The sequence below is a fragment of the Coloeus monedula genome (genome assembly GCF_965178545.1).
Source record: "Coloeus monedula genome assembly, chromosome: 20".
Taxonomy (NCBI): Eukaryota; Metazoa; Chordata; class Aves; order Passeriformes; family Corvidae; genus Coloeus; species Coloeus monedula.
In genome coordinates, this window is record NC_138800.1 from 5,301,076 (window position 1) to 5,314,754 (window position 13,679).

At 48.0% G+C, this 13,679-nt stretch overlaps 1 protein-coding gene across 3 annotated transcripts in view; it reads right to left on the bottom strand.

Moving 5' to 3' along the window:
• The window catches only part of AP2B1 (adaptor related protein complex 2 subunit beta 1), a 77,576-nt gene that overhangs the window by 18,430 nt on the left and 45,467 nt on the right, over positions 1-13,679 (bottom strand). For 2 of the 3 annotated variants that reach the window (XM_082294807.1, XM_082294808.1), the window contains exons 15-18: positions 8,045-8,086; positions 6,158-6,304; positions 4,784-4,929; positions 2,221-2,350 (exon numbers count right to left, since the gene is read on the bottom strand). In XM_082294807.1, coding sequence (XP_082150933.1) covers positions 2,221-2,350; positions 4,784-4,929; positions 6,158-6,304; positions 8,045-8,086 — 465 coding nt within the window. The remainder of the gene's footprint in view (positions 1-2,220; positions 2,351-4,783; positions 4,930-6,157; positions 6,305-8,044; positions 8,087-13,679) is intronic. The other variant, XM_082294809.1, reaches the window with a different exon arrangement.

The following is a 13,679-nucleotide window of genomic DNA, read 5'->3' on the forward strand; positions in this document are numbered from 1 at the left end:
AAATGAGCTGTACTGGGTGAAAGATTAGAAATGGTAATAAAAATAACCTGAACAAGACATGAATTCATTACTTCTGAAATAGTTGCCTAAGGAATGTACAACTAGTCTTTGAAGTGTCTAATTAACATGACAAAAAGTTGAAAGCTATCAGTTTGGTTACTTCAGGACTTATTTTTCTTGTTACTAAAACCAAAAAACTCCCACCAGAATAGGAGATGAACATAAGGTCCTCAGGTTCAAACCAGCCCTGCATCTGCTTCAATGTTCCCTAGCTGAGGAAAAAAAACACATTAAGTAAATTCAACCTGATGAGTGTTTTGGTTCTTCAATGAATACAGGAACATTTGTATTCCCTACTTCTATATTACACTATAAATTGTTCCCTAAGTAGGTCACCAAAGCGATTTCTGAATGTTTCAAGACAAATCCTTTCCACATGAACCCACAAAACAAAACCAGAGCCTTGGCTGTCAGGGCATTGATAGATCTCCATCAAGCCCACTGCTGTCAAAAAAGTAAGGGGAGTGCTCTTTTTAACTTGGCATCTGCTATCATGATTCAACTCTTTGCAGAGAAATATACTATTACTCCATATGGCAGCTTCCCCAATTGTAAAAGGGCAGCCAACTTCTATGGCAATGAGAGCTTTAGCAAATTAACAACTGAGTCTGGCACTAATGAATGCTCCACTGTCTCAATAGAAAGTAGCTGGAGGTTTCCTCACATGTTTTCTCTTAGCTTTGTTCTAGCAGGAGATGCTACAAGAAACAAACAGTGTTCCAAGCCCTTTAGAGATTTAATAACCCAAATACTTCACTTCCTTCCTGATCAAAGGAAGCAGCAACTTGAGGCTGCCTTGTTGAGAGTCCCCAGTGCTGTGGAGGCTGACTGGGACTGTCACCTCCACATTCCCTTCAGAACAGGAGCCAGATTTTACCACAGCTGACCCAAATGCAACCTCCCCTTCATGCCCTGGCTGCAGAGGGAATCCAGCTCTTCCAGAGGCTGGAAGGGCCAGCTGTGGAAGACAGGCCATGGAATTCATTCACTGTCTGTGCCCTCCCCCGTCGCATGACTGTGCTTGGAGCCCAAGTGTGGGACTGCTCCTTTGAGTGCCAGAGAAGCTATTTCAAGCTGTTTGCCCAAAGACTCATCAATAAGTCATAAACCCCAGAATGGAAGTCAAAAGAAGGGGGAAAAACAGTTGCTCAGGCATAATAAATAGTAACTTCCATTGCATTCCCTTCAACTAAAAACAGAATGAGCTGCTTCAAAATATTCCCCTCTACGGGCTGGTACTCTGCAGAAACCCAACCCAGTTCCCCCCTCCTGGGGACCTGAGGTGAGAGAGAGAGAGCTGCAGTGCAAGTTAACTGCATTTTGGGATACTGGAAAAATCATCCTGGAGGACCCAGAGCAGAGGCAGGAGTTGCTGACCTCCACTCCACAGAGTGGCTGCACATGGCAGCAGTGGGGAAGAAGCTCCTTCCAGGGAGAACTGTCTGCCTGATGACTTCCAGACCACGGGAGACAGTCTCTGGTCCAAAGCAGAAGGGAACATCTCCCTGGATCTGTCCTGCAGATTGACAGCCCCAATCTGATAAAGAGGCTCCTCCAGGGAGTGCTGTCCCTGCCATGCACCAACACCATCATTAATGAAACATTGGCTGCTCACGTCGTTTCTCCTCTGCTTTTCCTGGAACAGACTGTTTGCCTTGGATTGAGCTATCTGGGGCAGGGATGTGCCTTTGTCAAGCATCCTGGAATTTAGGAGCACTAGAGACATATTAATCACTCAGAAGTTGCCACCTTTCCTGCAATTCCTTTAATTGCCTCAATTCTCACTGACAGCTGTCTCTGCCTGCTCCACCATAGGTTCTTTCTCTGTTCAGGCCCGTTCCAGTTCTTAAGTCCAGCCAAATCCCATACCCAGTTTACAGAACAGTATTAGAGGAACACAGCCCTGAATCTACACAGATGCAAGCAGCTGGTTTGAGGCGTTTGGAAAGTTACAAAATTCAAGAAGTTTCTGTTTCAGTTTTTCTGGGAGAAGCTAGGAGGAGGATTAAGTTTTGGCCAGACTTGAGGTCCAAATCCATGAGGTCTGCCTGGTTACATGTGGTATTTTGTGATTAGAATCTTACCACACTGTGCTGGGCCAAACAAACTGGGTTGAGCAGCTGCTGAGCTCCCTCCTGCCCAGAACGAGGCAATCCTTACCTGGAGGTTGTTCAGAGGCTCCATTTTCATGACTGGTCCCAAAGTGTTGAGGGGCAGGGACACATCAATACTTTGGTTTGGCATCAGAGGTGTATGAATGGCCAGGGGGGTGCTTGGGATGACCCCAAAGCTGGGCAAGAGAAAAACAGAGGTGATGAGAGCAGCCCTGCATTGTCCAAAATATAATGTTCCTTTTGTCAAGCACTACCTGGCTCATCTTCCCACTAGCCCTGAGCTGTCCCTGCTGTCACTCCAGGGAGGGAACACTGTTCAAATGAGCAGACAAAGTAGGACAAGGCATGGGAAACTCACTCAGGTGATCCTGCTGACAAATTCACCATCCTGCCCCAGGGACCAGCTCCTGGGAACTCTCCCATTTCCTGCCTGGCACTGGTCTGTGTGCTGAGCACCAGCCTGCCCAGCAAGGAATGATGTGGACTCAGAGCCAGGTGTTGTTTCTCTCTCCCTGAGCTCCAGAGCACTGCAGGTAGGGTGTATCACACACTGCATGGCTGCAGCATCCCTGGGAGCTGTGGCAGAGGGAACTGGAGGCAGCACAGAACAAACAGCAGCCAAGGAGAAACATGTGGCTTGGAACAGCACTGCAGAACAAATGAATCAACACACCCAGCTGCCTAGTCCTGAATGACAGCACCTGGCTCAGCTGCTTGGTTGGAGGCTCCTTCACTTGGGGATGTGTCCCAGCAATGCTTACTTGCCTGTGCAGTCCAAGGAACATTTAATTCCACAGGCACCTCTGCCTAGCGTGGAGAAGAGGGAAAGCAGCTCACATTTCACACAGCACTCCTGTACCACGGACCAGCTGCTTTCCAAAAGCAGATGGAAGCCCAGATGTTTCGGTGTCCACTCATAAATGCATTTCTCTTTAGCAGAATTCACATCAGCTCAGAGGTCTCAGGGCATTTGCAGGATGGATAGGTGTGTATTTTCATTTTATTCACTAAACGCCTGATGCTGTCTCTGCACATTTGCCAGCCACATTTATCAGGTTTGTCACTCCTTCAGAAAACAATAATGCCCCATTCTTGGTTCTCCTTAGTTTTCAGCTCTGGGGAGCTGAAATAGGAACATTCCTAGCAAGGGCTTAGCCACATGACTTGCCTTCTGCAGCCATTTCACCTTGGAGGACACAACCCCTCGTGTTTTCCCTAGGACTCAGAGGAAAACCAAACTTGCAGTTTGTTACTAAGGGGCTGGGCTATTACAGCACACCAGAATTCAGCTTTCTTTTATTTTTTTTTTTTTAATGCTTTATCCCAAGACTGCAGTGAATGCGATTAGCAGCAGCAGGAAAGGAGGGAAAAGCAATAGAAACTTCCCAATCACAAACCTTAATATTTCCACTTAAAGAACCAGCCCTCTGCAGCTCTAATGCACCAGCCACAGTGGAAAGCAGTGACAGGAGAACAGCATTTGTGAAAGTAAATAGTAGTAGGTTGTGCTGCAGGAGGAAAAACTGCTGGTTTATTGTACAGCATTTAAACTTTCTACATCCTCAAAGTACCACATAGGTGTAGCTAAAACACAGCTTGATATATGGGGGGAAAAAAAATCACAAACAAAATGCCTTTTTTTTTTCCCCAGGCCAATTTGCATGAAACATTTGCATACAGCAGCTTAGCAAAACTCTCCAGAAAAGATGGCAGTCCAGGGAGAACATTTACTAAGACTTACTTAGCATAATGACTTTTCTAAGTAAATCTTATTTGTCCCAAGAAATCCTGAATTTGCAAGGCTAACAGTGAGATTAAAGAGATGGTTTCTGTGGATCTTCAGTAGAGAGAACCCTTTTCCAGTGAAGTGATATTAAGAAATACAGAGAACATGTCAGTCACAAGATACTCTTTGCAGTCTTGATAAGAAGTAGCCTGGTCCTTGCTGAAGATAACACACAGCAAAGCACAGGATAAACTCTCTGGAAAGGGTATTTGTGGGAAGACACCATGGTTTGAGATGGGTTTCCAAGAACAATCTGAATTGTATCATCCAAGCTCTAAACTTTCAAGTGGCTGCTGCTTCTGACAAAATTGTTCTGCTGCCTATTACAGGGAGAGCATGTGCTACAGGCTCCCAGCTTGCAGCTCCTTCAGTGACAAGCAGCTTTATTAAGGAATCCTGTGCTTCCAGACAGTCTGAGGGGCAGCACAGCAATTAAGTCAGGAGGCAGAGGCATCACAGGTTGATACTTGTGCAGCTCAGATCCTGCCTGTCTGTCCTCTTGTTTTCCCCAGGGCACTCACTGGCTATAAACCCACCAAACCCACCTAACAGCTCATGAGCTGCTGAAAAACTCCCCAGAGGTTACATGGGACAGATGCTGTTTCAGAGCTGGGACTGTCCGCTGCCTGTTTCCTCCCAGATTTATCAGTCTGTGATTTCAGCCCTTTCACACAATTTTGGTGTGATGGGGAGGTCAGGCTGTATCATCCAAGCTATTTCCATGACTGCACTATGCACCCAAGCACAAGCCCTCCCTAGATTTAGCAGTGTAGGCACAAACTCCTTTCCCATTGAACACAGTGCATTGCTATTAATTTCTTACCTGTTCTTATTGAACTGAATGGCAAAGTCAGTCATGTGCTGCAAAGCCTTATTGGTAAAGTTCATCTCCATGTAGATGTGTCCCTGCCTGTGGCTGAATGTGCCTGAGATCTCCAATCCTTTAGCCTTCACTGCAGGCAGCCAAACCTTGAACACAAGAGATGTCATTCAGCGTGAGCAGCCTGGCCTGAAGATAACAAACAAGCACAGTTTTCCAATAAACAGAAGTCCTGAGCTCAGAAATCCAGCTACATTGGCACATTAAGCCCACAAAGGCTAAAGAAACACCACAGGGAAGATGGGACATGGGGTGTTGAAGGGATGGAGCTCACCACTGAGTAATAAGCTTGCTGCTCCTAATTCATATTTGGTCACAGCACTCACGTAAGAAATCAAGTTTACTACAGCATTAGTGTGCACAAGAGCAGTGACAGCTTGTGTCCATCACACCAACGTGAGACTCACCCAGTCTGCTGCTGGACAGCCTTCTCCAAGGGCTGGTGGGACTATTGGAGGCAGGACAATACTAAAGTTTGAACCAAATAAAATCACAGGGCTGATACTATTATCTGTTGGGGTTCTGGATTCCCAAATCACCTCTGTGGGAAAAACCCTGAGTGGTGCAAAATGAGGCTCAAAGTTATGTGGGTTTTTTGTACTTGGTCCTTATATATGGTATAATAATTGCAAGGAACCAAAGCTTTGAGTATGGTCTGCAGTACCTTGAGATCCTCAATTTCAGAGGATGGCTTCAGATTATCCATCCACGGACTATTTGAGTGCTAACTTTTGTTTATTCCCTTTCAGCAGCCTGAGCTCCCCGTGGCTGCTCCACAGCCAGTTTCCAGAACCATGTTCTGTGTCTCATGATCCCTCCCAACTTCCGGCTACAGCCAAAGCCTCTGCGATCTCTGTTGCTGACAGAACATTTCTCTGCATTCCACTGCGGCACCATCATCCCAATCACATGATTTTACCTCCACTGTCACGTTGGATTCCTCCAAAAAAACAAATCTGCCAGGAAAGTTGTTGCAAACTGTGTCTTGCCCTCAGTTTCCTGGGGAACCTTGTTAAGAAGTAGGTCTGCAGGAAAGCTGCTCTGACACAACTGAAAGTCTCGGATCTTATCTAAGCCATTCTTTAGAGAAATACTGCCACAGGTAAAACGAGGGAACTGCTGAAATGCCAGAAGTCTGTAAGTAATAACTAACATGGTCTCCAACACAGCTGAAAAGCCCAGGGCACCCCTAACACGGGACTGAGCTGAAGTTTTAGCACCAGAAACTCACAATAAATGGGTCAAGCGAGCAATGTCAGATTTGTTGTAGCCCAAGGGAAGGCAAAAAACTGGGGGTGATTGTTTTTCCTTACGTACAGACTTGGGAGCCACATATCCTCCAGGAGCCATCCCTATGCCGGACGAGAGCTCGAAGAGATCGTTGAGTCCACTGCTGACCACTGCTGGGGTGGGAGAAGGGGCAAAGGTGGCTGGCACAGAGGAGGGAATGTAGGTCTGTCCCACCTGGAGGAGTCAGAAAGAACAGGCACTCATTAACATCACGTGTGAGCACCACTTAGTAAACAAAGCATGGACTCGGGCAATATCCTAAATATTTTAAAGCCATTTGCAGCTTCCCCACTGATTTATCAATAGTGCTAAATTATGTATTTGAATTCCAAAGCTCTTGGCAGTTAATCCCTACACTCGGCTGTCACCTCAACCAAGCTTCCACATCATTTTTTATAGCTTCAGTTATCTATTCCCGCTGTAGAGGAATCTTTCTTCTCCATATCTCCTTCTCCTAAGACAATATGCTTTGTGGATCTACCCTACATAAACCCAGGGAAAAGAGCAAATGCTTCAAATCTTCCCCCAACAACATCAGCCTTCAGGAATCTGCAAGATTTTGCATATCCAGAGATAGCAAGGGAGTCATGACCGTGTTGTGTACTCCCACCCAAAGCCAGAGCTCTGCATTCTCAGCACTGGGCCCCAAAAGGTTCATTACATGAAGCAGAGTCTGCCAGAGGACAACCTTCCTGCAAGAAAGGCAATCCTTCCCTCCCAGGACTTCAATGAGGGCACCAAAGCTGGAATATTAACCTTTAGGTGCCCAGCTTCAGATGGGACAGTCACACTTAAATTACACTTCCAAATTCTCTTCCTAGCAGGATGAATGCTTGAGAACAGGATTCCCCAGCCAGCAGCCCAGAAACAGGCAGAGTGACCAGGACAGAACTGCCTGGGGGGTTTTAGCTGGCCCAGGAGGGCAGAGACCTGGCTTTGTAGGTATGACCACCACAGGAACTATCTGCCATGTCCTGCTGAGGGCTGCCTGGGTGTACAGGTGCACTGTGCCACCAGCTCTCCTTTGCCCTCGTGCTGAAGGAAGAAAGGAATGCCAGATTCACAGGGAAAGGAGGAGAGAGAATGACTGCAGCCATAACAAGGGTCTCTGAAAAGCCCTCCCTCCCTCCCTCCCTCCAGAAGGGAGTGTGCTTTCCCCACTGAATTACTGGATACAGAGCCCTGGGAAGAGGGACTGGAGCTTTCTAGGGGACACCACTTCTGGCTGTGGGTTGGAAGCACGGTCCCTCCTGCCCACTTCATTTTCAAGTGGTGTTTCATTCCCTTTCCACACTTTGCTGGAAGAAGCTGCTATGAGCTTGATGCCAAGGGTGCTTTGAAAGCAGGTTGAAACTCTCCCAATGCCCTGGCTGTAGGCACAAGGACACTCACAAAGCACAGGTACAGAGGAGGTGGCCAGTGGCAGCACTGACCACACACAGTAGGAAAGCTCGGAGCACCTGACCCTGATGTCCAGGAGAAAATCTTGTGTGGAGTTTGGGAGGAGAAAGCACTGAGTTCAGGCAAGTCTGTGGTGCCACTGGGTTAGGGTTACAGACCAGGCTTTGTGAGTAGGGATGAGCATCCTTGGCCTTTCAGCTGCTAAAGCAGTTGCACAAGGATGAGGCACTGCCAGGGTTAACGCTGGTGCTCCAACTAAAAGCTCTGAGGAAGAAGAGCTAAGCAGAATGAGTGAACAGCTCTGGCCCTGGCTGCTCTTAGGAAAGCCCAGGTGGCAGCTGGACTCAAATCAACAAAGGTGGGGACCCGTGTGTTACAGTTGCATTTATCCATTTTCAAACATCTTCAGGCCTTTAAAAAGCACCTTCCAGCACATAACGGGTGAGGGTACGCTGAAAAACCCTGAGCTTTGAGCAGCTTTGAAATTGGGGAAAAAAATGGAATGGCACTTACTGCCGGGCTTCCTCCAATGCCCCCGCCAAGGTCACTGCCAAGCTGAAAGAGAGAAGGAGAGAGAGGAGAGGAAGACCGAGATCATTTAAGCCAAGTGTCAGATGGCCGGAGCGGAGCCCGGGCGCCGCGAGCACGGATCGCTCCTGCGTACAGGACAGACAGAAATGCAGTGCTGGGAAAGCACAGGGAACAGAGGGGCTGCTTGCTGCTGTGTGAGCAGAGCTACTTGGAGAGCTACCCCACGCATTCACTGTGGACAGGAGCGTTCTGCAGGTTAATGAGAACAAAAATCCATCCCTCCTTGCGCCTGTTTCTGCACCAAAACCTCCTTTCTTCACGTTTCATGCATCGGTGCTTCCCCTTCAGCCCTGCTGCTGCCAGCAGGCCCCAAGCAGCTCCACAAAACCCAGTGGGGTAACTGTGAAATGGCATAAAAATAAAACTGACAGGAAGGCTTGCTTCCTGAAAGCTTTAGTTTTCTAGGGAACAGCTACAAACCACGGGCAAACACAAAGCGTCTTGGCTGTGTTCCTCCGACACACGGCTCTTTTCAACAACAAGGAAGAAAGAGAATAGGATCCGTGCTGGCTCTTACCACAGCTCAGAGAGGGGGGCTCTGAAGATGCTCCCCTCCCTCAGACAAGGAAAAAAGCATCTTTATCATGTAATGGGCACACCAACAGCAAAGAGACCTCATGGCGCACCAGGCTATTTCAGTACCAGTTTCTGCCAAGCTACACGTTCACAGTCTGAAATGACTGAAATATTCCTCCATAAACACTAAATCCTCTCTGGGGCCCTTCTGCAGCCCACCTAGAAGCTCTCCCCCCACAAGCTCCCTTTATAAAGCCCATGTTTCAAACCTTCACATCACTCTACACGCTCAGGAGAATTCAGAGATCAGGATAGGCTCCCAGGCTTGGCTACAAGTGCTGTTTGCAAGTGCAACATCACTCCTGTGAATATTTAAAATGCACTTAACAGATGACTGATAGCCAGGAGGAAACAAGCACAGATCTGCAGTGGTTATTCACTGCAGAGACATCTCCAGGCTTATCTGTGTCCCAGGCTTTTCTTCTGAAGACCAGGGTAATTCTTTTCGTCTAGAACAGGGTTTTTTTGGGTCACATTCAGACAAGGAACATGACCTGACAATGTGCACAGAGGATGATGCAAATGGAGGGGTGAGGTAGGAGCCAGCCCCATTAGGAAAAGGCTGGACTGGCAGACCAGAACACCACAGCTCACCTCGTGGATGGTTCTGCTCTTCCATTTGATAAAGGTTTGGGGAGTTAGTTTGCTTTTAAAAAAGCATGTGACAAACTGGGTCAACAAAGGCTCCAGATACATTGTTCAGGTAAGTGCTGATGTGTCAGGATATTGAACAAATGCCCCATATAGCTGAAGGAGAAGCTTCCAGGAGTGCCCATGCTTAGAGCCAAAAAGGCTCTGACCTTTTCCCTGTGCACAAAAAACTTGGAAATTAACTTTGCTCTGATCCCTTCCAGCCTGTTCCCTGAGAGATCTCACAGCAAATGTGTTTTATGCTGGTCAAGAGATACCATAAAGCTTCATAGCCCTCTCCATCAGAGCACAGGTAAAAAGGATAAATTGCCCTGAGAAGAGCAGCAAAGGTGTAAGACAGTGACTTACCAGATAATAACTAGCCTCCATAAAACCTGTAAAATGTGACAAACCCCTGTGCTTCCCTGGATCTCTCTTCTATCCCCTGGCACCCCTCCTTACCCTATTCCCCACAGGAGCCACCTGATACAACATTAGCCACCCTAAGTAGGTGCTAGAGAAGAACAAATCTCAGTTTGCTTTTTGTTAAGAAGCCTTAAGAGCTTTTTTCCATTGTGGGACTCAGTTTATCCCTACTTGAGGTCATGGCAGAAGCTGAGGAGATTCCTCATCTTTTCCAGCAACCACCTCTCCTGGAGCAACCCAGGCTCTTGCTGTCCAGTTTTGCTTAGCTGACTTAGGAAATAACAGATGAAAGTGAGTGATTCCAAAGTCAAAAGAAGGATCAGTCAGAGACCAAAGGAAGCCAGCCAGAGGATGCAAATCCAATTAATATTGAGCTTATAAAATAAGGCTTATTACACTGTAAAGTCTCCTCCACAGAAACAGCCTGACAGAGCAGAGTTTTGTTCTATTGACTGCTCTCTAAGCCAAGCCACGGTTTAGATTAATATATCAGATCATTTACATCTTGTTACTGGCTCACTGAGGAGTAATAAATGCAACTATTATACCTCATCCCTATTCATAGTCTTGCATGCAGATGAACTTCATGCTTTATATTGACAGGCAGCAAAGTCCAGAGGAAAAGAAAGAATGCAGTTCATTTCCAGATATAATTGTGTGCACGAAGGATTTCTGCAACTGTTGTCTGCAGCAGCAGAAAGGCTGGTTTATCAAGCAGCAAGCATTTTACAAAGGGTATTACAGGAATGACTGAATAATTCTGCATAATCAAGCCAGATGTTAACTATTCTACCATTTCCTACTACGCTCATCAGAAGGAGCTGCAGGGTAGGAGCCCAACCTCGGAGCAGCTCATACACTGATGTTGGCTGGAAGAACAGGCAATGACATATTGGGGTTCTTCAAGCTATCCATGAGTCCTCCATTTTCCCTAAATGTCAGGCCTTGAGGCCTGAAATTCTGAAAGCAGAATTTGGATTTATTGCTTGAGTTAAGACTCCAGCTCTCACAAGGAAGAGGGAAAAAAAACCCTGACTGGCTCAGAGAATTTACCATGAGCCCCTGTGTGTTTCCAGATTGGACCCAACATCTCTTTCCAATGTCAGGAAGCTCTGAGCTGCTGCAGCCCCTCTTTGGTGGCTGGAGGGCTCTGCAGAGCACAGCCTGAGCCTCTCCTGGCTCCTGTGCTCGGGCCCAAGCACTGCAGATGTGCTCCAGAGCCGCAGAGCCAGCGCCAAGGAGCTGCAGCTCCTCCAGGTCCCTACAGGCAGAGCTGGCTCTGCCCAGAGTGGAGAGAGAAGTGACAGCATTTCTACTGCACCAGAAGTTAAAGGGGGGAAGTTAATAAAGAACTGATCAATTCCACATCAGATCCGGGCTGCACTTCCCACTGCAGCAGCACAAAGTCTCTTTTTCTGTTTTTCTTGCCTGTCACCCTCCCATGGCACCAACGCTTTCCCCATTCAGGAACTCCAGGTCTGTTTCTCCTCCTGTGAGACGCCCAAATCATAACTTTATTCCAAACTCAGAATGATGGAAGAGACAGTAACAGTGATGTGTGTGAGTAAGAGGGAATGAGGAAGACAGAGGGAACAGGAACCAATTACCCACGGAGTGTCCTCTCCCATCTGGAGTGACAGGCAGAGTGCAGAAGGAAAGAAACAGATATTAGTCAGGCGTAAGTGCTGCTGAAGCAATTCCCCAGGACTAGCAGCTCTGGTTAACCATTTCCATTTGTCTCATGGGCAGACAGACACTCCTGCCAGAAGGACAACCTGGATCTGCCTTACAGGAGAGCCAGCAACAGCCCCACAGAGGAGAGGACGACGTGAACAGAGCTGTCAGCCCCACTCGGGTTGAAATGCTCGCTGTGAAGGTGGGGTGGGCAAGTGCTGGCTCTTGATGGTCCAAGGGAATTTGTGGCATTGCAAACCCCTCATCCTCATCCCAAAGTTGGCAGCTTTGCCTCTTGTTGAAGAGCACAAAGCCTCTGCCCAGGATGAGGAGCTGCCAGCTTTAGGAGATGAGCAGAGGATGAACAGGGAGTCTCAGCCCCCAAACGCATAAAAGTTCTTCAAACAGGAATTCTCTTTATTCCCTCCAAACCTGTCCTGCCATAACAGCACCCAAGCAGCCACATGGGTTTAAAGAAGAGGTTGAGCTCAATCCTGTATCAATAAAACCAGTGCCATCACCTCTTCTCAAACTGCATCAGCACCTTTACTTTGCACAAGTTGCCTTGGACGGCGCCGCAGCTGCTCTGCAGTTGGAGAGCCTTTGCCCTGCAATTCCAGCCCTCTGGAAGCAGTTATGCTGACTTATGAAGTGTAGCAATGCTGGAGTTACTGCATTAGGAGGGTTTATTTGCATCTTAACAGCAGCTTGTAATGAAGTGACTCTGCTGAAGTGTTCATGTGATCCTGAGGGGCTACAATCACTTCTGCAAAATGACGTGAGGCTTTTGGAGCACCAAAAAATAACAGGGAGGGTGGAGCCAGGGACAGAAGCTTCAACAACCACTGCTCAGCAACTGCCTTGCCTTGTGTCCACAGCATAATCAGGGCTTCCAAGGCAGCTGTGCATTCTATGGACCACAATTCATGGGTTAAGAGGGGCCAGTTGCTGCCTCCTTGCTCCCTCACACCACAAATCAGGAGTCAGGCACCAGAGCTCAAGGTGCTGCCTGCACTCAGTAACATGGCAGCAAGGAACACAAGGCATTTACCTACCAGGAATGGGGTGAGGTGCTGAGAGCAGGGCTGCTGGCAGCCCCCTTGGTGCAGCCTAATCCTGTCAGAGAGCCCTGAGCTGCAGGACAGGGTGTGTGTGCATGGGCTGCAGGGATCTCATTGCAGACACCACTGTGGCTCACACAGAGGCACTGGAATGCCTCGTTTGCTGCCTATTTCTGTGTGTTTGCACACCAAGCCAGGCTTGCAGAGCAGAAGGGCTGCTCTCCAAACCAGGGACAGCTGTGTCAAAGTTGCTGAAGGGCAAGTCACACTGCCAATACCATGGTCACCAGTTTCACTGCACTTGCTGCTAATGCTTTACCCTGCTGAGAGATTTCCATCAGCAAGCAAAACCGAGTCCTAACCATTTTCATTCTCCAAAGGGTAAAAAACAATCAGCTCACAAAGCTCTAGCAGTCCTATGACTGCTACAACAGATTTGAATCAGATATGAATGAGTAACTCACCAAAATAGCTCCTTTTCCACACCAGCCCTGCCCCAGCAATGGACACGTGTCCTTTGTCAGGAATCTTAACAGATTCCTTTGTAGTTCATCAAACCTCAACAGCCCAGATGAAAGGAGTCACTCAGCTCCTTGTCAAAGGCTGGAGGAGCACTCTGGGAAAGCATCACATCCACTGCATAAATGGATGCTGGGGCTGACCTGGCACAGACACGCTCCCACTGTAGTTCCAGGAAAAGGTAAATGAAGTAACTTTCCAAAGATTATACACAGCAAGTCACTTGCAGAGCCAGGAGAGGAATGTGGCAGCCAGGGCAGACTGGAGGTCACTTTTTTACAAAACATTGGTGAGTCCCTAATCAACCCCAACACTCCAAGGTGTTGTCCATTGAGGCCAGACTTTGAATTCTCCACTTGAAAGCAGTCAGACAGGGAGGGAGTGACACCAGCAGCCCCTGCTCACAGCCTTTGGGATGTGACAGGCACTTCAGACTGCTGGAACAGGGCTTTCTTCCCAGGCTGCCAAGCCTATGGTGCCTGGAGCTCGGGGTGAGCTGGTGCTCAGCTCCCACGCTCCATCCCACTGCAGTGGTGGGACACAGCCCTGAGCTGTATGGAACAGATCCTTGGGGTCAGACCCCCCTAAATCCAGCCTGATTACACAGAGGGGCACAGCCCCACCTGGAACAGCCCAAACCAGTCCAGGTATTACAGAAAACTGGGGATATT